This window comes from Sphaeramia orbicularis, chromosome 15, assembly GCF_902148855.1.
Source record: "Sphaeramia orbicularis chromosome 15, fSphaOr1.1, whole genome shotgun sequence".
Taxonomy (NCBI): Eukaryota; Metazoa; Chordata; class Actinopteri; order Kurtiformes; family Apogonidae; genus Sphaeramia; species Sphaeramia orbicularis.
Genome location: NC_043971.1, coordinates 41976595 through 42001106, shown reverse-complemented (window position 1 = coordinate 42001106; position 24512 = coordinate 41976595). Strand labels below are relative to the sequence as shown.

The 24512-nt window shown below is 37.0% G+C and overlaps 3 protein-coding genes across 5 annotated transcripts; 1 reads left to right on the top strand and 2 right to left on the bottom strand.

Moving 5' to 3' along the window:
- Window positions 1–729: 729 nt before the first annotated feature.
- Window positions 730–3966, bottom strand: rps24 (ribosomal protein S24). 3 transcript variants are annotated; one of them, XM_030156362.1, is made up of 6 exons: window positions 3913–3966; window positions 3209–3274; window positions 2906–3115; window positions 2139–2252; window positions 1395–1415; window positions 730–810 (listed from the first exon to the last, which is right to left on the bottom strand). In XM_030156362.1, the coding sequence occupies exons 1-5, from the start codon at window positions 3913–3915 to the stop codon at window positions 1410–1412; spliced, it is 399 nt and encodes a 132-aa protein (XP_030012222.1). In that variant the 5' UTR covers window positions 3916–3966; the 3' UTR covers window positions 730–810; window positions 1395–1409. The 3 variants fall into 3 exon arrangements, with proteins under 3 accessions (XP_030012222.1, XP_030012224.1, XP_030012223.1); XM_030156363.1 differs by lacking the exon at window positions 1395–1415 and adding an exon at window positions 1839–1841 and having other exon boundaries at window positions 733–810; XM_030156364.1 differs by lacking the exon at window positions 1395–1415.
- A 5325-nt stretch (window positions 3967–9291) lies between these two features.
- eif4ebp2 (eukaryotic translation initiation factor 4E binding protein 2) lies at window positions 9292–14051 on the bottom strand. The gene is made up of 3 exons (XM_030155502.1): window positions 13721–14051; window positions 11092–11271; window positions 9292–10437 (listed from the first exon to the last, which is right to left on the bottom strand). Exons 1-3 carry the CDS (start codon window positions 13851–13853, stop codon window positions 10406–10408), a joined length of 345 nt encoding a protein of 114 aa, XP_030011362.1. The 5' UTR covers window positions 13854–14051; the 3' UTR covers window positions 9292–10405.
- Window positions 14052–15059: 1008 nt separating this feature from the next.
- ppa1b (inorganic pyrophosphatase 1b) lies at window positions 15060–22071 on the top strand. The gene is given in 12 exon segments (XM_030155499.1): window positions 15060–15257; window positions 16436–16500; window positions 16959–17012; window positions 18323–18442; window positions 18618–18704; window positions 18789–18915; window positions 20832–20959; window positions 21190–21211; window positions 21214–21274; window positions 21396–21471; window positions 21565–21604; window positions 21705–22071. Coding segments are annotated over 12 exon segments (873 nt in total). The 5' UTR covers window positions 15060–15196; the 3' UTR covers window positions 21737–22071.
- The last annotated feature ends 2441 nt before the right edge of the window (window positions 22072–24512 follow it).

Here is a 24512-nt window from a genome sequence, read left to right as displayed (position 1 = left end):
AAATACAAAAGAATTTGGAGTTGTCATTTCTAGGTTATGATCGTATTTTACTGGTCTGACCCCCTAGAGATTGAATTGGGCTGAATGAGGCCCCTGAGCTAAAATGATTAACATCTTCAGTGTAACTTTTGCATTTCACAAAATTCATTCCACAGGCCAAATTAGACTGATAGGTGGTCCAGTTTTGGCCCGTGGGGCATATGTTTGACACCTGTGACTAACTGACTTGGTATAAGATGCTATAATTTTATAGTGATAAATATTGCAATAGACATTTCTTCTTTAGGCTTAATTTAGTTTACCTTACAAAACTCTTCAGGTTGTTTTTGCCTTATTTTCTGCAACACTGAATTTTCTGCAATTGTCTTATTGTTCTACCTCTAGATACGTGTGATGTTACATCATCGCCAACAAGTAATTTTAAACCGTAACCGTCTATTTTCAGCTCAGGATATAAAACCAGCCCATTACTATTGATTTGATATTCATCGTGGCTGATGTGCCGTCAACATTTTTATCATTTCAAATGGAGAGGAATGGTAGTTCTATAAGATGGAGGTGCAATGTGTCCTAGTACTTTGGTCCACAGTGGATATTCTATCAGACATTTCAGCAGTAAGATTACACAAGTTTGGCACTGAATACCTCCATCTAAATCTACATTCTTTATCAGTCTGAAAGAATGACCTGAACAAAATGAAAAAAAGCTCAAATAAAGAGTAACAGTAATGAGTTTTTTCCAAACTTTATTTGATGACAATATACAAGAACATCTTGAGCACGTAGACCTTCCCTGACTTGCCGGGCTCACTGCAAGAAAATAAAAGCTGAATTAGAACACCATGGGTTGTTTTTGGGAGACAGTTCATTGAACAGACTTTAGCTCATAGAAGTGCACAGTGAGACCACAGCAACAGAACAAAATGCTGTTTTAATCAAAGAACCGACTGCAACTCCAACATCGCAGTCAGATATTTAGTAAAATAAATAAAAAATCTGAGTAGGATGAGATTTGATTTTTAGAGAAACTCACTGGCAGGTGTTTAAGCCAAACTGCCCCACACATAACACACTGAAGGAAATACACATGCTACACTGAGACTATTTCTACTGACTACAGGTTTGAAGCAGTCAAAGCACTTCCACCAGTTTAAATAAAAGCCAGAGTGGGCCAAGCCTAGTGGATATGCCCTTAATAGCAGCAACAGTGGTACAAAGGACTGGAGGAAAGAGTAGGGAAACCTAGTGGATGGGGGTTTAATAAACACTTTAAGGGTAAAATACTGAAGGAAAACTGCAGAGAAGGTAAGGTGAGACATGCATGGCAGAGCTCAGGTCTATTACAATCTGATGTGCAACACAAAGGCACACCATGCGAGTTTCTGCTTCTATACCTGAACACTGACACCTCATTTCTGCAAAAGAAATCCATGGGAAGCAAAATCAAGAACAAAGGATGGAACAAAGAAATGTTAAAACATGTTGAAAACTAAAATATGGAGTCAAGAAATCTGAATGGATGAACACTGAAAATGATTAGCATAACAGGCGGTTTTAATGAACCAGTGTTGTCAAACAAAAACCAACTAAAAGACTGGCTGTGAATCTTAAATTCTCTGCTGACTTGGGGGAGGGGTCTTCAGTATTGCAAAACTAAGTTTGCAACCTCATTAGTGGTAGGAGCAATTACTAAGTATTAAGCAATGAGCAGGCCTTTCTATTAGGTGCTACAATCAAGGACAGAAGCATTTTGCCTGTAAGAAGGGTTGGTGAGGGACAAAGTTAGCACTCCTGGGTGAGTGCACACTGTAGTTAGTCTACTGGGAAATAACATTTACCTTCTACAGTTCCCGAAGAACATTTGATATGATTGGAAAGATGACAGAGGGAAATTAAAACAGTAAAAGTTGTGGAAAACATAAATTAGCCGGGTAAGAAAAGAACAGATGAGCAGTTCAAAACAAGAGTTTTAACTACTGTAAATGTAAAGATGCCCTAATCTTTGTGTTGGCATGATTTAACTGAGACTATTTTACACCAACTGTACTTCACTGACATCCTAAAACTAGAATATTTTAGAATACTCTGATTTTATGCAATGATAAGATTTTCATTTTGTGCAGTGACAATTACAATACCTTTTTGCCAGCAGCGCCAACAGCGGCCTTCTTGGTGCCTCGTACTTTCTTCATTCTGTTCTTGCGTTCCTTGCGCTGTTTCCTTGATGTCTTCTTCTTCTCATAGAGACCATGCTGAAGAAATAAGAGCACAAGTTTAAAACACAGTGACAGTGATTATCACCAAAGGAACAATGTTTTTGTTTTTTGTTTTTTTTTTTAGAGTATAAAGAATTGACCCTGGGCTGAGGACAACCATTTCTGATAAGGTATTTTCAATAGTAATCCAATAGCAAAACTACATCATTTCAGTGTTCATCTTTAACTCCAGTTATCTCAGAATTTTTCATTTACAGCTGCCAGCCACCATGAACAACAGCTCAATATTCACATTTAGGGTCAGAAATCCACTTGCCAAGTCAATTTCATTTGCAAAATATTACACTTATTACAGTTTAACAAAAAACACATGTTGATTGTCGTACAGTCCAACTGTCAAATAAGACAGCTGAAGCGTTGACTGAGTTTACTTAATTACCTTCAGATTTGCTAACCTAACATGACATTTTACTTGAACCCTTAACAACTTTGCTAAAATAAATACCTTGACTTGAAAAAGCACTTAATACATGACATACACTTGGCCATCAGAGATGCTTTCACATGACAAAAAAAATGGTGCGATAATCACAACCTTAAAACTCTTTTCATCACTAGTCTATGTAGCATCAGTACATCCTCTGAAGATAAACTACATCCACATCTTGATGAAGTCTGCTACTACTCACCCTGGCCAGTCTGTGTTTGGGTTCGTTCTTCTTAGCGTAGTCTAGAGAATCATACACCATGGCGAAACCGGTTGTCTTGCCACCACCAAACTGAGTCCTGAAGCCGAAGACGAACACCACATCAGGGGTGGTCTTATACATCTTGGCAAGTTTCTCCCTGATTTCTGTCTTAGGGACTGTGGCCTTTCCTGGATGCAAGACATCGACGACCTGCAGAAAAGCATAACCAAGCAAAATTTAGTTGAGGAAAAACAAGTCATGATTTCAGTATGACAATCATGTGTGTGGAGCTGTGAGATGTACCATTTGCTTCCTCTGAAGCAACCTGTTCGTCATGAACTTCCGGGTCCTGACGGTCACTGTGTCATTCTGAAAATTATAAAAAAGTATGTTAGATAGTTTTCAATAGCAGGTATAGATTGCATCCATCCAGACGACGCTTCATCAATACTGAAGACTCCTACAAGCATAGCTTCCTCTGCTACACGGAACATAACCCGTCAATTGCGTTATATATACCATGTTTTAGTAATTCACGTGAAATCACTATCACCAATACACAACGGCTCAGAAGTACATGATACACCATTTTATCAAAAGGAGGATTAGATCATGGCTATGAGCGAAACACGTTAGCCACATTAGCCACAGTAAGCTAGCATATCGTCTTTCGAATTATTTCACTTATTAATGAGAACCGCATTATGGTCCGTTTTTAGTGTGGATATAAACTAAGTATATCAGTAAGAAGTTAACTAGTTCAGACCAAATAAACCATCCTAATTCATGTATGGAAAGGTACACAAGTCTGAACCAATAACAGACCAGATAGCATCTGGCTGATGCCGCTGTATTTACACTAAAAATAAACAATTTCCGCCTCGATATCATCTTTAATCAATAAATTCACGTTAAAGGATGATATCTTATGAACAAAATTAGTGTAACCGAAAGGATGGCACCGATGATCGACGGATTTTATTTGCAATTTTTGCCACAAGACTCACCATCTTGACGCCGGCCTCGCTCAGGGACGTAGAAAAGGAGGAAGGACCGGTAGGCGGCCGAGTAAATGCCTGAGCAGAATTGCACGGGCACGTCATTAACTTGCCTGATGTAAAATTTAAAAAAATTAAATTAAGTAGGTGTAAGGGTGTGAATATTTTTTTCCCTCTATTGAATAAAATCTAAATCGATTATATTTCGCATAGATGATTGAACAATAGAACTTATAAAACATTTAGAAAGATTGCAATAATTCATTTTCTACCTGTTAACATAATTATCTTATTTATGTTTTGGTTTTTTTTGGTTTTTTTGTTTTTTTACAGCCGACTAATTTTAGAAAATCGATATTAGCTATCAACTTAAAATAACAGAAACTGTATATTACAAAACATTGCATCTACGGCAGGGGTGTCAAACAGAAGGCCCGCGGTCCAAAACCGGCCCACCAAAAGGTCCAATCCTGCCTGGGGGATGAAGTTCAAAACTGAAAAAATTACACTGAAATTATTAACAGTCAAGGGTATTCACAGGCCTCCTATAACTTTATGTGATATCAAGTAAAATAATAGCATGGTGACCTATAAATATTGACAATTCCAAATGTTCCCCTTAGTTCAAAGTGAAAAAAGTAAAATTACAGAATAAAAATATTTGTATTTACAAATCCTGTCATGATAAAATGTGATTAACCTGAACAAACATGAGAAACCTGAAATTTCTTCAATTTTAACAATATAATGCTGCTTACAAATGTTTTCTGCATTTAGAGCGACTGTGATCTGTAAATTGTGTTAATAATAGGCTGCAACATAATACTGGCAAATTGACACTTAGTTTTTTAAAGCTCTTCTAGGATGTACATGGTTGTTCAGGTTATTCACATTTTCATAAAGTAATTTAATTTTCACACTAAAACAAAGAGAAAATTTGGATTATAATTTATAGCTTCTTGTCCCTATTATTTAACTGGTCCAGCCCACTTGAGATCACATTTGGCTGAATATATGGACTAAAAGGAGTTCGATACCCCTGATTTAGGTTGACATTAGGCCAATCATCTGCAGTTGATTTTAATATCCACTAGATGGCAGAAACACAATATTCAACTATACTAACTCTACTAAGATCACACCAATGTGATTGGTGTTTGGTTAAGTAACACGTCCATAAAGTATTATTTTAAATATCCAAATCAGAGTTTTTATTTAAGAATTTTACAAAATGCAAATCTAGATAAAATAATTGCCTTCATAGCCACTGGATCTTCCTGACTTTTAATTTAAAGTAAAATATAGGTAACACCGACCACACAACAACTTAATGAGGTAAAAAGAAAGTTGTTAATAACATCAGATACTTCCCATCTGAAAACACATTGAAACTGCTCAACACAAGTTTCAATGAATTAAAGCAATATTCACTACATTACACAACTTTTACAATAAAATAGATTAAATGTAGCATCAGTAAATATTACACTGAAATTAAACATTTTCAAATCATTCATTAATTTAATTTGTACAAATTTCGATGGAACAAAGTAACTCCATGATACTCAGGGAGTGGATTATCATTTTACTCAATTTAAAGCAACTGCTTTAAAAGGCCTCCAAGAGCAGCCGTCTGCTCCAGGTTTCTGGTTGAAAAAAATGAAGTTTTTCTCACCACTGTCACCAAGTGTTTGTTCCTGGAGGATTGTTGGTGTCTGTGAATGGACCTAAGAGTATGATTCAGACGAGCTCTAAATGTAAAGTGTCATGAGATAACGTTTGTTATGATTTGGCGCTATATACATAAAATTTGATTGATCGATTGATCGATTGATTGATTGATTGATTGATTGATTGATTTGATTGACGTTGGATGGATTTTGTGGTGAAACCTCTAGTGTCGACTCCACTGGGTGAGCAGTCTCATCCAGATCTTGTGCCCAGACCAGACAGTTCACTGAACCTGTGTTGTTCTCCCACCGGAAGTGGATCAGGACACTGGACTGATCTTACTCAGGAACTTCATTATTAAATGTCATTACCAAAGTCTACTCAGTATTGTATAATTAGATCTTTTCTACTCAAATCAGTTAAAGTTTCACTGATAAATGATTAGAGTTTGTTCCATTCATCTAAATATTTGTCCCAGGGGTCTGCATGCCCCGGATCCTGAACCTGATGTGGTGCTTCAGCTTGTGGCTCTTCAGATTGTTATTAAGTAAATGTTGATTTTATTTACACAAGAGGTATTAATACATTCCAGATCTTTTTGGATTCATATTATTGTACGTTGCTTTCAGTTATTTTCTGAGTATTTATTAAAATACTGTAGCTCTATAAACGTATGGTCACTGCATGTGGTTCTATGGACTTACATACTTCTTCAATTCCACTGAAATTGTTCTGATCAGATAGTTTAATTTACATGACTTCCAATCCAGTATACACCAACAAAGCTTTTATTCAGAATGTAACTTTTTGCAAAGACCATTGAGGGGTTTTTACAAGACTTCAGTCTTTTCAAAGCCCAACAAAAAACACAGACAAGTTTTGCTGTCTCTATATTTCACTCCTCATAATTCATTGTATCCTTTAGATACTCTCCAAACCAGACTCTGATGATTGAGCTGGTTTTATCAAGTTTTTTTTTTGTTTTTTTTTACTCTGGCTGGGCTTTTATTTCCATTATTTGTGTAACTGGTGTTGTTATTCAGTAAAACAAACATACGTCCTCACATGAAGATGTCTTTGAGTAGCTTTCATATGTAGGTCAGGAGAAACTTAAAATATTAATGAAAATAAAATATCTGGTCTCCGAATTTCATTCCTTTTCCAGGCTGTTAAAATAAGATGTTTATAATTCCATGACTTCCATACTGTAGGTTTGTCAGAGAAGATTGTTTTTTTTTCCTCCTTTACTGAATAGTGTTGTTGAGACAGAAGCAGGAAGATAAAACTATATTGTGCCTCTTAAACTATACGACACAGTAAATATGGCTCATAATGAGTCAGGTTTTCTTCCTCCTATTGCTTTGTTATGAAAAAGAACCATAAGAGCAGTCAGACACTTCCTCTTTCTGTGCATCTTCATCTGTTCATACATAGGACTATGATGAACATCCCCTCCATCACACACTGGACAGAGCCCCTTCTCTAATAGACTATTACAGCTCCACTGTTGAACAGATACAGGAAATCTTTCTCACCACATTCCACTTCACTGTACAATAAACTCACCTCGGTCTGATGTTAAAACACCACTCATAAATATATTTCAATGATGCACTTTATTTCTATTTATGCACCTCCATCTTACTGTAAAATTCCGTATTACTTTTGCTCATTAGTTTATTGTTGCACCTTACTGTTTGATTGTCCAGATTTTCTACCAGTTTTGTTTTTATACTTCTAATTTACTGTGTATAATGTGTTTGCTCTTGTGCTCTATTTTCACTGTTTGTTTTGCTGCTGCTGCTGCTACTATTACAATTTCCTGGTTCGGGATCAATAAAGTATATCAATCTATATCTATCTACATCTTTGAATTAATCGATACAATTGGAAATGAGGAATAGCCCTCAATGATTTCTCAAGTATTAAGTAAAGGCTGATGATTATGATAACTAGCAGTTCTGGCCAAAATGGTGTTCTGTGAGGTCACTGTAGTTGTTGACCTTTAAACTTTGGAGATCAAACTATAAATTAGCCCACCTTTGAAACCCAAAACGATTTTTTACCTCCGCCAAGGAGGTTATGTTTTTGCCGGCATTGGTTTGTCTGTCTGTCTGTCCGTGTGCAAGATAACTCAAAAAGTTATGGACAGATTTGGATGAAAATTTCAGGAAATGTTGATACTGGCACAAGGAACAAATTGTTAAATTTTGGTGGTGATCGGGGGGGGGGCACTGATCTGCCTTAGTGGAGGTCTGCGCTCTCCGAGTGATTTTCTAGTTTTTAGATAAATTTGAAGGATTTTCAAGTTCATAAGAATGAAAAGACATGAAGTTCACTGGACCTTGACCTTTGTCACCCAGTGAATGGTTGTGTTAATATGCAATATTCTCGGTATTCTAACAGTAGACACATCTATAAATGAAATCAACAACACAAACATTTTTTTTTCTTTGTTAAGGAACTTTATTGATCTTGCTGCAACAGTGTCCACTGGCATTGAAGTTTCAATTAAAATAAAGTTATTTAAAATCAGATCGGAAAGTTACAGTAAGTTTGTTTCAAATCTCTTTCAACACACAATGTTAAGCCCTCATTGCCAAACCAAAGTGATTTGAAATAAATCCGCAATCTGAATTTTGATGTCACAACATAAAAAGCGTTTTCTCGCTTTGACAATGTGCAATGTAAAATGGGTTCAAGCAAAAACCCTCCACATACTTATATCACCAAACATGGCCCAAATTAATTACAAAGCCAGGAAGAAGAAGAAAAAAACATTTCTCTCACTCCAGTCATGCAGTGGAACAAACTTGTAATATGACTGAATTATTAATGGAAAGCAGGTACTTCATTTGAAAGTTCAGAGCTGCTACTTGGACTGAGTATAAATAGCAGAACAGCAGAACTCTGATTTTGGTGTAAAAAAAAAAAATCATACTAATAATAAAATGGGATGAAATGAACATGTGGCACACTGTTAAGAAGTGCAACTATAATCACACAGCATCCCAGTGACATGTACATCATGTTGCACTTCACAGCTGCACAAAAAAACCCAAAAACACAAAACCGAAACTTTTTGCTCATGTGCTAAGTACAATACTAACCTGTGTGACATTGAGTGAAAAAATAAACATCTGTCGGAAAATACAAATCAGTGAAGAGGAATCTAGTTTTTGTTTACTGCATTTTGTGTAAAGTAAGGCATGGGCAGACACACGTAACACAGACAAACAATAAGGTAATGTAGAGTGGTTTAAGGACACTGGGGACAGATTTGGAGATTACGGGACAGCGTCTATTGAGCCAAAAAAAAACGCTCCCCTGATCCTCAACACCTCTAACAAACCCCCAAAGGCTCGATGGCGCTTTTACCCAAACAAACTCCTCCATACTACGAAACTGTATTAAAAAATAAAATGCATATAAAACATCTGGACTATTTCAAGTTTTCAAAAATCTTCTTGTAATGAACCCCTCCCCAAATTAACATTGAATAGAACAGTTTCTTTTTACTTTTTTGCTCTTAATATTTATAAGTCTGAATAAAACGCCTCTGGATTTATCAAATCGTTAACATAAATTAACTGTCACATGTTCAGAAAAGGTGTAAAACTGTTCTTGGCAGCAGGAGAGAAATGTATAAATTACCTTTGACAGCAAGGTCACACTGTACAGTTAAAGTGGCCCACTTGATAGAGAAATATATATATATTTAATAAACTGAAGTATACTCCTAAATGAAATGTAATTCTTAAGTCTTGGATTTGACATTATCATAGGAAATACAATCACTTTGATGATTATGTTGAGGTTTTATATTTCTAGCAAAGACTTCGTAACTTGAGGCCCATTTAATAGAGCTTTCAGAAACATCTCATGACCTTTATCACAAAATAAAGATTGATAAAAGGCCAATTTTATTTTTGATATAATCTCAGTAGTCATAAAAAGAGGCTGCAGGAATTGTCATCTGACACTTGCAAACGGTGTCCACAGTCAAATGTGAGTGGCCACCTTTTAACACCATCTCCATGACAACTACTGGCGGATGAGGGCTATGAGATGTGGCTAAAAGCTTCGGGAAAGTGGATTTGATACTTAGAATGACTTTGTCAAACTTCTAACTTATTTTAAAAGCAAAAAAAAGAAAAAAAAGAAAAATGGAAACTGACACAGGCTTGTGTTGATGAAGAGAATGAGAATATTGGAATGGTGTGAAAAAACTAACTGGAAAATAAAACAACACAGCATCCCTTTAAAAACAGACCAGAGAACTGATAATAGATTGTGGAGCTTTTCAAGTACTTCCCAAAAATTAAATAACGTGCTTCCAAGGGTCTTAAAAACCAAAAAGACTGTGATGAGTATCAAAGCTTTTGACTGATTCTAAGGCCAGTATGTAAAATGACTATTTCATTCACCACTTGAACATAACTTGAATGTTATCATTTGTTATAGTGTGCTCTGTTAAAATCCTGATTCACAGAAAAAAGGATCACCGTATGCCGTATGACCATGATCTAAACTGGACAAAGCATTCAGGCCCACTCCCTTGTTGTATTTGTTGATTTGTACAGTCACTGGTAACCATGGAAACCTAGTCCGATCAACCCTCTACCTAGTTTCCAGAGTTGGCCGTGGTGTACTTGTACGCATAATAAACTGTATTCCTGTGGTTTACACACATTACATCCAGCAGCGAGACAAGAGAGAGAGCAAAAGAAGATGGCTGCCATGAGGGCTCACAACATTGGTTTTCTACAAGCCAAGCCACTGGCACACGTGATGCCAGGTCATTTGCTTTTGCTGGTGAGGTTCCAGTCCGTTAGATGTCCATTTCAAACTGAGCGTCGTCACCTAAAAAACAGGAGAAAGTGTTGTGTTTAGTTGTGGCTGTTCCAGTATTAGAGGGAAAAGAATCAGAACAGTGGGTGTGTTCGTTCATGTATAAGGGCTCATTTATGCTCTACGTTAAAGATGCAGACGGATACAGACGGAGTGTTCTGTCCGTCCTCTGCTGACATTCTGTACATAATTCTGTCCCTTTTCCAGGAACCTGTGGATACGCACTCAGACGGATTATATGGAGCAGTACCACCGGGAACCGTGGAGGCAATGTTGAGATTTGAAGAGAACAATTTCCAGAAATAGCAGCACTTTTCAAAGAGCAACTGTTTGAATTAGTGAAAACATACCGACATATTTGTAACAGCTACTCTTATCAATATCAACATTAGTGAAACCTCCTCTGTCGTCGTCATGTTTGTTATTACTGACTTTCTCCGTCTCAAAAAACTTTACTCTTCTTAGTGGTATTTAGCAAGTATGGTAATTAAGAGCAGCGCCCTCTGGTGGATTGATAGAGAAACACTCATTCCAACCACTGGACACATGGAAGTATCAAAACAGCAACACTTGACAACACTAGAAACGGATGTACCTATTAACATACGTAAAGTGAGCATAAATGAGCCTTAAACAGGAATGGTTCATTTGTGTCTGGTCACAGACCGGTTGTGGGCTTGCCGTCATGATTGTTGATGTGGTTCTTGGCTTCGTTCTTCTGGTTCTCACTCAGGATGTGTTGGCTGGTCACTCCGGGAATGACAGGCAGGTGAGCTGGAGGGGTCTGGGCAATCGGAGAGTTACGCCTGTCCAGTAAGAACTTACGGTCATAGATGATCCGGGTGCCTGGAGCAACACAAGTGAAGAGGATCTGTTAGTTTATGTCCACGTAAAAGGATTTGAGATGCACCAAAACATTAAGTCCAACCATAGGACGATATATTTACTGGAGTTTTGTTATTCTATGTACAAACTAGAAAAGCACTCGGAAAGCACAGACCTCCGCCAAGGCAGATCACCCCCCGCCCATCACCACCAAAAAGTAATAATTTGTTCCTTGTGGCAGAATCAACATCTGCTGAAAATTTCATCAAAATCCGTTTTTACCCCAAACGCCGCCACCATATCTGCCGGATCTCCTTTATGTGAACATGATAACTGGGACAGATTTGGTTGGATTTCTTCTCCCTTGATAACCAACATAGGGGACCCCTAGTGGAAGAACCCTATTGATTTCAGCTTCTCTATGAGTATCAAAAGTCATCCAGTTTTTTGGACATAAATCAAACAATAATAGGCAGATTGAGATAAAATTTGGTTCATATTGATCGTCTTACAAATGTCCATTGTCTCACTACCATATGGCTATCATGTGGTGTCATTTTCATTCACTAGGTGGAGTTTTGTGGGGAAAAATTGGTTCTCTGACCATTATTCTGCCACTATGAGGTTGATGTAGCTCAAATTGAGTTCAATATCGATTGTCTAACAATTAGCGTGGATAGATTTATATATAGCAGAGGATTGGGGGGATTTCGTGGATATACCCTTGCAGTCGGCCCTCGACAGCGTAAGCCTCGTTATATCTTTCCATCTTTGAACCTGAGATCTGACAAACAGAGCAATAATTTAAGGATGGACTACCACATCACTTACTGGAGGGTCAAAAACACACAAATGACTCCTTCAAAACATTACTAAATCAGGATTCTTACACAGAAGTTCAATGTGAGCTTAGGGATTTTTTGGAGCCAACCCCCATGGCTTTAAGATATTTCCACTGCCTGTCGATCTGACCTGAAAAAGTCTGATCAGTGTATCCCAAAATGTATAAATGTGTGGTTACTCGAGAGGCTGAACTTCATTCAGACTGTATCATCTTACTCACACAGTCTTCCTAAGCATATTTGACCACTGCATCAAAAGTGTTACATTTCACCAGGGCTGTGTGATGTTCAGATTGTCCAGTTCCCAAATGATACTGTTTTCATTGCCAGTTTTCCATTTTGACCACAACATGAACATTGTCTGTCGACATAAAATCATCATTTAAAAACATAAATAAACGTCATGTCTGCTGCATGCCTCGAGGTTTACTCCTTCACTACTGAAATACGATCAAACGTCAAGATCGTTCTGACAAACAAATAGAATTTAAAGAAATCAATCTGCGTCATAAGAGTATCAAACTTCACAAAATACAAACTCTAAGGATCAGGAATGATAAAGAGAGCTAAAGGTGTCTTTATGGAAACACGTCTCATGTAGATTTTTTTATAAGTATCCATGCAGTGAGATGAATGATGAAAGAATAAAGATAGTATCAAGAGTTAAAAATAATCAAATAAATCAGCGATGATTTGATCCAGGAAATTTAAACCTAATAAATCAAAGAACTTAAATCAACAGATGAAAAAAATTCACAAAACCCATACTGCAATAAGACACATAGTATTAGCAATCATATCTACGGTCTAAGAACCTGCTTTTCTTTGCCACGTGACAGTAAAATTAACCTCTTTGCAGTGGGATGTTTGGATGAACAAAACAATCCTTTTTTTCTTTTTTAAACACATAACCTTGGCCTGGGAGGATAATAAGAGAGTCAGCCACTTTAGAAAAAAAAAAAAAAAAAAGAGTTCCACACTCAAGGATATTACTGTGAAGGTTAAATACATGCTACAGCCTTGCCACATGAATTGGACAATAGGTGTCCTGATTTCATGGAAAAATAACTCAAAGCTTTTCTGGATAGGATAACATAAAATTTTACCAAATTGAGTCATGAGTCGTTTTACCTTTTGAGCATTAGGCCTACCTTATGTAAACCCTCACATATTAGAACAAACAGTGGAACCTCCCTGCAGAGTTTCAACATGATCCTTTCATTTCTGCTGTGATCCTGCCTGTTCAGAGTTACTGGAGTTCCGCTTTAACACGGAAATGAATCACACATAACGGTCTGGCTGAGCTCCAGATAGTATATGCAACATACCTGCAGATGTGCAGTGTTTGCTGGGAGCTTTAGTTAAGGTTAATATATAACAATAAGTGATATATGAAGCAAACAGAGCACCTTTAACTGTACACTGCAGGTAATACCAATCTGTGTGCTGCACAGGAGCCAATGGTGCAGCAGGCGCGCGGACAGGGGCGGAGACTGGCTTTGTTTTTGTTTTGAACAGGATGACAAGGCAGCCAAGGCCACAGTGACTGAACATGAACACAGACACACACAGCACGGACTACGGCAGTCACACACACGGAGCGGATAAAGGAGCAGCGGAGCTTTTACCTCCAGGAGTGGTGGAGAATAAAGTGCCTCCAGGGGTGGTACAATAGTCATGAGGTAGCTGCGTTGTGTCGTTGATCGACACCGTCCTGGTCGGGATGGCCCTGCTCTCGCTAAGCTGACGACTGTTCGACATTTTGTTTTAGCGCCGGTCCGGTGACAAATACAGCAGCTACACAAATGTGGGGGTGTTAATTTCCCGACGGACGGTGGACACCGGGGCCTTTCCCCACTCTCTTATTTCTTCCCAAAAGCTTTCTTGTCTCTCCTTTCGTCCTCCCAGCCGTCAGCACCGTCCCCTCCCTCAGCAAGGCAGGAAGCACGACAAGCGGCGACCGGATATGATGTCAGAGGAGCAGCCGGAGCACGCTGCCGTACACCGACCGAGTACCCGATAAATGACCTGCAACCCGGGTTAAAGTTTACTGACCCTGGGAAATAGTCTGAGGTTAGCACAAAATAGGGCTAAAACGTTACGTGACTAATATCTGTCTCAAAAATCCATATCTTAGAATATTAAAATATGTTTAACTGACATTTTATACTAATCAATTTTCAAAATCCATAATACCTGTAATATTATTTCAACTTAATAAGTATTAATCTTACACTGACTTAGGCCATTTACAGAATATTTACAGGTACAATGATGCCTTCACGTACATCTTGTAAATGTGTTTACTACTTGATTTGACTCAGAATACCTCATGTAAACCCACAAGCCACGACCATCAATGAATGGTCACAACTTTTAATTGTGATTATTTAGTGACAGGATATTAAAAAAGATTTATAACGTCCTACAGACCAACTGAAGCTTTCTTATTGTTCAATGAAACACTTTGTCAAACTGTTGAACAATATTCCATAAAGGGCGGAAATAAAGCTTGTATAATAATTTGTTACGTAAAAGAGATGGGCATCTCGTAATAACAGATTTCCCTTTAGATAGATAGATAGATAGATAGATAGATAGATAGATAGATAGATAGATAGATAGATAGATAGATAGAAATTACTATTTGTTAGTGCAATTAAAATACCCAAAAATAACACCTTTGCAGTAAAGACAAAACAACTTAGTTATATTTTCTGACCTAAAATTCTTTCACAAACAGGAAGTGCTGTGGTTTGGGTTAGAAAATGACAGGATGTGATTGCACAGAGTGCATTTTTACATTTGAATGGAACTTTCTCAGCCTTAATTGTTAGTTTGTGGTCAGGGCCAACCTTTTCTTCAGTCAGTATTCATATCATCACTCTACAAGCCAAGTCCTCCTGAGACACAACTCATATTCTTTTGTTTGTCCCGTTCTCTCCGATGTGTTATTGTGACACTTCCGATAATCCCTGAAGGCAACGGTCGCTGTATGAACGGCGCGTGCGCAGTGCCCTCTGTGTCTAGACTCGGTGGACTGTTCTTCCGCCGCCATCCTCCATCCACATAGAAACACAGAAACACAAACCTGCAGTGAAAACATGAGCTTTACAGTAGAAGAGAGGGGAAACCCGAACTCTCTGAGCTACCGCCTGTTCTTCAGTAAGTACAGCGTAGATATAAGAAGCTGAACTCTGACTTTATTTGCTAGTTACGGACTCTTCAGACGTCACAGGCCGGTTCAAACCTCCCACGTGTCACTTATTCATTCAGCGTTTGTGCTCAGTTTCATCAGATCAGTGCAGCTGTTGACGTATTCCGACAGTGGGAGATACACATCAAATCCATTATATGTTTGTATATGGATCGGTTAAAGCCGTGATAACTGGTTTCGCCGGTTTTACCAGACAACTCGGACACTGGTTGACAAAGTTTTCGTCATTTTGCTCTTGGTCGACGCTGCTCACATATGACTTTGCACTTTCCTTGTAAATATTCATGTTAACTGTAGAAGGAAGCTTTGTGTATTTTTGGGAAATCGTGCAAGCTTACCTCATAAAAGCATAAAGCGTTGATGATGGGACAACGCCCTCTTGTATTATAACGCATTAATAAAACTGGGATAACGATTATGGGTTTGAGCGGTTGAAACAAAGCTGTAAATTAAACTTAAAATGTCTTTTATACACATTTTTATTTTGTTGAATCGTACGTAATGACAGAAATTGCGGATTAATAAAGTACAATAACCATACGCCAATAAGCACAAATCTGTGCATTGTTATATGAAGACAAGACTTAATATAAACTTAAACATCACAAAATACAGACTCAAAATCCACTTATTTAGTACATGAACCTCATACAAAAAATATGAAGTGGTTCTGTACCTGACTTAAAACAATGGAAAGTGAAAGTGGAAACAAAGGTGAAAGTCTGTGATTATCATCAATTCATAACCCCAAAAATTCCCTTTTACTAGCACAAGTTTAACCAATAACAGGGAATTATTAGGTTTAGGCCTACTTGTTGTCTTTTTTGTTCATCATTTTAGGCAGTAATTCATGGTGGCCAGTTACATTTTTGTAGTTTTGCTTTTCAAGCGTATTTGGCGTCAGTGTATTGTAATAACCACCTTGTGTTGAAATGCGTAGATGTGCCAGATTTGTCTGAAGATTTGTTGACAAATGTGTCAGATTATAATTCGTTTCAATCCAGTTTCCAAGTGGCATGTGTCAGGATGCATCTTAAAGCTGATCTTTATATGTCTGCTCTAGTGTAAGACACATAAGAAGGATATAAAGATTATTCATGTAGTGTCTGATCTGACTTTCTTACAGAAAACGCTGATGGAAACTATATCTCTCCATTCCATGACATACCAATGTGCGCTGATGAGGCCCAGGTAAGTTACTACCTGTTACATTTAATCTGTTCAGTGTATTCAGGTTTACAAAGCGCTATGTGTAGCGATAACCATGTTATGTTTATTAGATGTGGATTGGAGCTGTATTAACTGCAGACATTAGATATTGCTCTCCAGCGTTAAGGTCAGAGTCTATTTTCAAAGTCAGTGGCCTTTACTCTATTTTCTCAATGCTGTGTCAACAGCGACTATAGTATCGTCTGTTATCTTATCTCCCTAAAACCATTAATTTTATTTGTGCCAAAGTTTTGATCAAACCTGAACAAAGGAGTTACCAATAACAGCCAACATACATTACACCTGCTCAAATCTTGTGTGTTCTAAACATTAACACAAGAAGGCGTTTATTATATCTTGTTGCAAAATGCATATATGTGTATGACCTTGGCCGGTTAATTCAACATTAAATCAAATGAACACAATATTTTTTCTTTCAGAACATCTTTCACATGGTTGTTGAGGTTCCAAGATGGACAAATGCAAAGATGGAGGTATGAGGAAAAACAATTCTTGATTTTTGAAGCTTCAGTGAACAATTTATTTTCTTTCTTTCTTGGTGATACTCATTAGGGAGTAACTATTTCAGATCATTCACATTTTTCTAAGAATGTTTTTTTTTTTTTTTTTTAAATAATAGTTTACAGTTTAACAATAAAGGGTGACATGGTGGTGCAGTGGATAGCACTGTCGGAGTCTGTGTGGTGTTTGCATGTTCTCCCTGTTGGTTTCCTCTAGGTACTTCCTCCCACCACCACCATTGATAGGTTTATTAGTCAACCTAAAATTGCCCATAGGTGTGAATGTGAGAGTGATTGGTTGTTCATCAACCCTGCGATGAAATGGTGACTCGTCCAGAGTGTACCCCACTTTCGCCCATAGGTAGCTGGGATAGGCTCCAGAGCCCCCTGTGACCCTAGTGAGGATAAAGCGGGTTCAGAAGATGAATGACTGAGTTTAACAATAAACTTTAATATCCAAAATGTCTATCGTCAGTTCACTGAGTTGTAAACTTCACTTCAGTTTGTATAGATAATACAAAATGAATGTGATATAATTTTCCAGTACACATGATTAGATCTGAAAGGATTAACTGATTACTTGTCTGTTACTAAACAAATCAAAAAACTATTTTGATAATCGATACGTTTGAGTAATTTTTGTTTCTCTAGAAAAAAAAGAGTCAATTCCGTCTTTTTTTAAACGGGAGTATTTTCTTTTTTCTTTCCTCTTATGACATTAAGCTAATGAGACATTTAAGGACGTCACGTTGCTGTTTGGGAAACACTATTTCACCGTGTTCTGACATTTTGTGAAGCAAATAATTACTGAATTAATCAAAAATATCATTACAAACTAATCAATACTGAAAACAATCATTACTTGCAGCCCTGCTAAGGATTTAATAATACAGATTAAAGTTTTGTCTTTGACTTTATCAGCACCATAGTCTTCCTCTGTATCTTAAAACAGTAATATTTTTAAGTGTCATTGAACCTCGGTTTCAGGTTGGTGTCTCTGCTCAGTTTCACTCAGAGAAGATGTTGATTCACTAAAACATCACTGCCATTAATGCAAACATTTACAGTACTCTGCAGTTCTTTTCCTTCATAAAAGGAAACCACCAAACATGATTCCACACAGTATGTTGTTAGCCGTTGTCCTTTGATTCTGTTACATACTGTATATTCCATTATGCCTGCTAACATTGATGCGTTTGTGCTGTGTTTTTATTTGTGTTATGTACCAATACAGTAATTAAGTCTTACACAATAGGACTTAAGTAGTTCATTTTGTTTTTCAGATTGCTACAAAAGACCTCTTAAACCCAATCAAGCAAGATGTGAAGAAAGGAAAGTTGCGGTATGTTGCCAATGTTTTCCCACACAAGGGTTACATATGGAACTATGGAGCCATTCCTCAGGTGAGTGTGTCCTTTCAAAGACTTGACTTACTCGTGTATTCTTCTAAAATCTGTAATTATTAATGTGTCAGTGTAATAATGTTGATTAGATTCACTGAGTGGCTGTGAAGGTTCATGTCAAAACAGCATATTTTGTGTAACTGTGCTGTGCATGTTTTGCTTTGTGTTGTTGCAGACGTGGGAAGATCCAGCACACAAAGATGGAGACACTGGCTGCTGTGGCGACAATGACCCCATCGATGTCTGTGAAATCGGCAGCAGGGTACAAATCATGCAGTATCAGTTATCGCTGGGCTTTAATATCAGAGTTAAGATGCCTGTTCTGAAAACAGTTTCTGCTTTCCAGGTGTGTTCCCGTGGCGAGGTCATCAAAGTGAAGGCACTTGGGATTTTGGCCATGATTGACGAGGGTGAGACTGACTGGAAAGTGATCGCAATCAACGTAGACGACCCTGAAGCCAAGGACCTGAACAGTAAGAACTGCACTTACATCAACCTAGAGTTTAATTTGTGTTTGTGTTTACATGCACTTTAATAAATAGGTGACTGAAGGCTTCGAAACTGAGACACACATCAGTGTAGTACATTAAAAATATATTATTTATATCTATATATTTTTGCAGAGAAGGTGTGATTTTCTGTCATATGTACCACATTTAAAACAACAACACATACGTTCAGAGTGAGTGGGTTTTTACACCTGTTTACCGGACTGAAAAAATCAAAAAACATTTCCTGTTGGTAAATTGAATTAACTTATGTTACTTGGTCTTTGTGTCTCACACAATAAATATTAACAGTATAGACTAGAGCCTGACTGATATGGGATTTTTGGGGCTGATGCTGTTACCAATAATGGGGGCTAAAACCAATTGAAGAACATTGATATACACAGGATATAATAGTCTTATATTAGATAATGGTGGACATCTGGATTAACAGTTTCATCTTTGTTTATCTCACAAAGATAATTTACACAACTTTAAAATGCTGCATAATAGTCTTATATTAGACTAGTATGTGACCCGTGGGGAACCATGGGTTGTAGATGTGGTAGTTTTTATGCTGGGGAGAGCAGACTTTTGGGAAAAGATGTGAGTCTATATTTTTTAAGTAGTGACATAAATTGTTTGGTAAATCATTCTTTAAAATGTAAGTGACAATTAACATACAGTATTATTACCCAGGTGTGCCTGCAGAATGAAATTGTGAGGTACACGGGAAGTGGGGGGTAGCGGTCTGTGATTGTGAAAGTGAAACTGAACACACTTTACTTCATCTAACTCTCCGTGCAGCTTGGACCCACAGCAGAGCAACAGAATCTCCATGCAGCAAAAAAGTGAATACATCAGTTACATATTGACCAGTGTTGATTAATCAGTGATACGCTAATCGGTCAGGCTCTAGTTTAGGCAGTATAATATATCAATGCTAATTACATGAAACAAAATAATCACAAACAGCAAGATGATGCTAAATAAATGGCTGTGAACACTGACAGGTAAAGTTATTCCAGTGGAAACACACTGGCACTTATTAATAGACACTTAAAAAAAAACAAGTCAAACACTAACCTACAAAAATAAATACTTCACTTATTTGCTGTTAACCCTTTAAGCACTAAAGTTGCAATATTGTGACAAGAAACATAATTGAACTAAACACACAGCTTCTTGAAATCTTGGTATCAAAATTGAACATTAAAATAAACACAAAAATCTCTGGTGCCTAAAGGGTTAACATACTGTGTCTGGGAGTGTCTTTTTCATCTGGCTTTCATCTCCCTGTGCTATCTATCTTTATAAATGACAAACAAATAACATCTACAAACTGTATGTGCACTGCCGTCTTCATCACATTTGTATCCAACTTACTAACAACTTAAGATGGAACTAACGTACGAATGAAAAAAAAACATTCAAATATTTTTAATATTTGTGTGAAAACTTAAAAATTTAAAGGTGTAAGTGATGGCTCCGATGTAGAAAAGTGAACATATGGACTTTTTTGTGCATATTTGTCCTTGTCTCTTCTGAACTATGCTCCATGTTGTTTGTGTTGATCCTGGTGTCATAATAAGTGTCCATGTGAAACACAACAGTGGAACCAATGTTTAACAGCACCGAAATTAAGAAAAGCTTCAATTCAGGAAAATTGTAATCAAATAATTTTTTTAATCGATTGGAGTTGATTTATGGTTTCAGCTTTGAAATGAAATCACACATATTGTTGCCACATAACAGTTGGTGACTTAATAGAAGCAGCTCCAACTCTGACTTTGGGTCCCCACCCTAAATTTGGCATTACATAATCTTTACATAATCTTTGAACATTGATTGTTGCATCAGCCACGCCCCCATTTGACCACGTTGCATCTCTCTGCGTTCAGGCATCAGCGACGTGGAGCGTCTGAAGCCTGGTTATCTGGAGTCCACCGTCGACTGGTTCAGGAGGTACAAAGTGCCTGATGGGAAACCAGAGAACCAGTTCGCCTTCAATGGGGAGTTTAAAGACAAGGTCTGAACCTATTTCATCTCTATTATGAACTCACATTAAATGTTACTGACACTTTCTGCCAGAGCTGCATTCACAATAATTAAAGCATGTGCCCTTTGACAAAGCCTTTGAGTAAGAGCCAATAAAACATGTCCTTGTAAATGTGTGCAGCCTTTCACTTTCATTATAGAAGCTTAACTAAGTGCATGGCTTTATACTGTATGTAGTGAAAATCTGCTTTTCTTGTTCAGGACTTTGCCATTGAGGTAATTAAAGCACCCACACCTTCTGGAAGGCCCTGATTTCCCAAAAGTCCAGTGCTGGTGAACTGAACTGGTAAATGTATTTATTTTTTTGTCTTATTCCTAAAATACACTTTATTCTTGCGCCAAACAAACACTAATACGTCCTTTATTTCATGCCAACTGACTACTGTTTGTCTTATAACATGTTCCAGTAAAAACACATGTGTGTCGGCTGCTGACAGTCCTTACTGCTGCTCATCAGACGAGGCCAAGGCTGCTGTCGGTCAAGTAAGAAACCATGTTTGTGCGACACATCAGAGGGTCAGAAATGTCCACACCAGTTTTCCTCCTTTTGTAACTGTTGTTATGCTTTATTTTCAGACATGTCCATGTGGAAAAGAAGAAGCTATCCCTTCATCAGGTACCATTTTATTCAGTTAAAACCAGATTTTAAAAGTTTTAAGTGCATTGATTTATCTCATTAGCTGACACTGTTTTATTTTTTTTTTTCGTATTTACAGTAGATCAATGGTTCTACTATGAGAGGAAGTAATCCATGTGCCGTTTGGATCAGAGAAAAGTGAAAGACTCATCTCTGAAGTCAAACCAGACGACCTTACTTTGGAACCAATGGGACAGTAGGATGGGAAATAATCAGCTGGGTTTCACTCGGCTGTTCTCCTGTAGATGGCAAAATACTGTAGAGCGATTAGTGGTAGATCCTGTAGAGGAAGAGGAAAAGTCACAAAGTACTCATGTCTCGACCAATGAATTTTCGTTTATTTAACAAAGGTCTCTTTAGAGATGTGCTGTCACAAACGGAAGGTGTTTTGTGCCCTGTATGAGACTCAGAACTGCTTTAATAAAGCTTCTCTGGTTAAATTATCATCAGTGTGTGGTTTTATTTTCCTTTCTTAAGGTCAAATGATTGCAAACTTATATTTTTTCAGATCTTGTTATTTAAAAGTCATGTGTCAGGGCCTTTCTTTAGCTGCAATCAGTCACTTTTTACAAACCAGGTTGTAATAAAAAGGTTAGTTTACTTTGAACTGATTTTTTTTTTTTTTTTTTTAAATTCTGCCTCCTAGTGGGGACTGTAGTGTGTTACTCCCTATTTTCAGTGCAATGTGTTCTAATTATACCCTGAGTGTGGCTTGCTTTATGCTTTGGTGTAACATAAATAAGTACATTTATAGAGGTACTTGTACCATTTTATGCAGTTTTATACTTCTGATTAATTATATCTTAGAGGCAAATGTTCTTTTTGTTCCACTACATCTTTCTGAATCTAATTTCTATTTCAGATTATAGATGTGCCTACACTTCCTTTCAAGGGAAAAGTAAGAACTATAAACCAAATCTTTAATGTTTGTCTTGAAATGAAGGATGAAGTGTTCCTACATGGGTTGAAAATTCAGCTAAAGTGACTTAAAAGTAACTTGTAAATTACATGGACTGTTGGTTTTGAGCTTGTGAAAAGTTGACTTTGTAGAAATGTGCAGTTCTCACAGAACAGCAACACCACAATAATGATTTCATAGAATATAATGCATCGATGTACATTAAACAGCCAATAATTTAATATACATATGCATGCAGCAGAGAAATTAATTCAACAGTAAAACAAAGACAGGGACCATTTTACGGCACAATAAACAGACCTTTGATAATTTAAGTATGTTTGGGGTTTTTGCTGCTTGTAGAAGCGTGCTTTCACAGTGTAGTGGCACTTTTATTTAAGCTAATGGTTCTCCTGCTGTGACAGTGGAAAACTATTATCTTAATGTTGTCCATCAGAAATAGGACGACCACTGTATGTGGGCCTGAACAACCTTTTTTTTCTTTGTCCCATATCTTACAATCTAAGACAGTGTTACAGACTCTGACTTTGGAGTGAATACATGAGTTCAAGCACACTGAAGTCAAGTTTACATGTAACTGTATCGTGAATTTTAACTGAATTTTCACAAAATCTGTAAATAAAATGTTAATTTCTGCATATTACATCTATATCAAAGAGGTTATGGACTGGACATTATGCTGCAAAAAATTTAAAAACTGAAGTGTGTTAATATCTTTATCAACATAACGTATCTTATCACATTTCATTACTTTTTTAATGTAACAGGAAAAAAAGCAAAAATGTCCTAAAACATGAATTTAAACCAAAATGTTTGTCATTTAGTGATTCCAGTAGGGGAACACTTGTTATATAATGCTTATTGTGCTTATTTACATTTTACTAAAAGCTTATTTTGATCTTTTTTGTTAATATTTTTTACTTAAAGCTCATTTTATTCATTTTAATGTAATTCTGTGATAGCGAGTACAGGCTATATTAATCCAAATGAACAGTATGAGTGGGTTCGGAGTTGTTATTGAACTATACCAATCTTTTTCATTTTCAACAGCAAGATGTGTGAAGTAGATCTCAGCAGGGAAATGTGCTTGAGTTTTTGATCACAAGTTTATCTATCTATCTATCTATCTATCTATCTATCTATCTATCTATCTATCTATCTATCTATCTATCTATCTATCTATCTATCTATCTATCTGTCTGTCTGTCTGTCTGTCTGTCTGTCTGTCTGTCTGTCTGTCTGTCTGTCTGTCTGTCTATTGTAATGGAATTTTAACTTTTTTATCTGATTCCGCTCTTTGTTCCCATCTCCTTTCCTGATCACCCTTCCCCACTGCATGCTAACTTTTTGAATGCCCCCACTACATGCTAACTGTCCTGTCTCTGTTCCTGATCACTCTTCCCAATTGCATGCTAACTTTCCCGTCTCCCTACCTAAATTCCCCTACTGTGTGTGTAAATTTTCTTGCAAGGTAACAAAAGGCCCTTTGAGGAGACTGGAGGTGTCACTTGCAAATGTGATTCACCCTATAAAAGGTGGACCTTGTGAGGAGCTCTTTGTCTTTTCTTCACAAACGCCGCTCGTGTGCAGAACTGACCTTTCTTTGCAAAGAAATAAAATATTGTCGGCCGGCAGATGTCTCTATTTCATTATTCACCAGCAGTAGAGAAAAATTTCCATAACACTATCTATCTATCTATCTATCTATCTATCTATCTATCTATCTATCTATCTATCTATCTATCTATCTATCTATCTATCTATCTATCTATCTATCTATCTATCTATCTATCTATCTATGTGTTTTTAAGATATATTAGTATTTTATGCATTTTTTATAAAAAGAACACCTGTCCCTAGGGGTCACTGTCATTTGAATATACAAATAATTATATGTACAAAAAAATACTGAATATACAAATAATGAAAAAAATAATATTGTATATTGTGTATTTTGAGTATATTTAA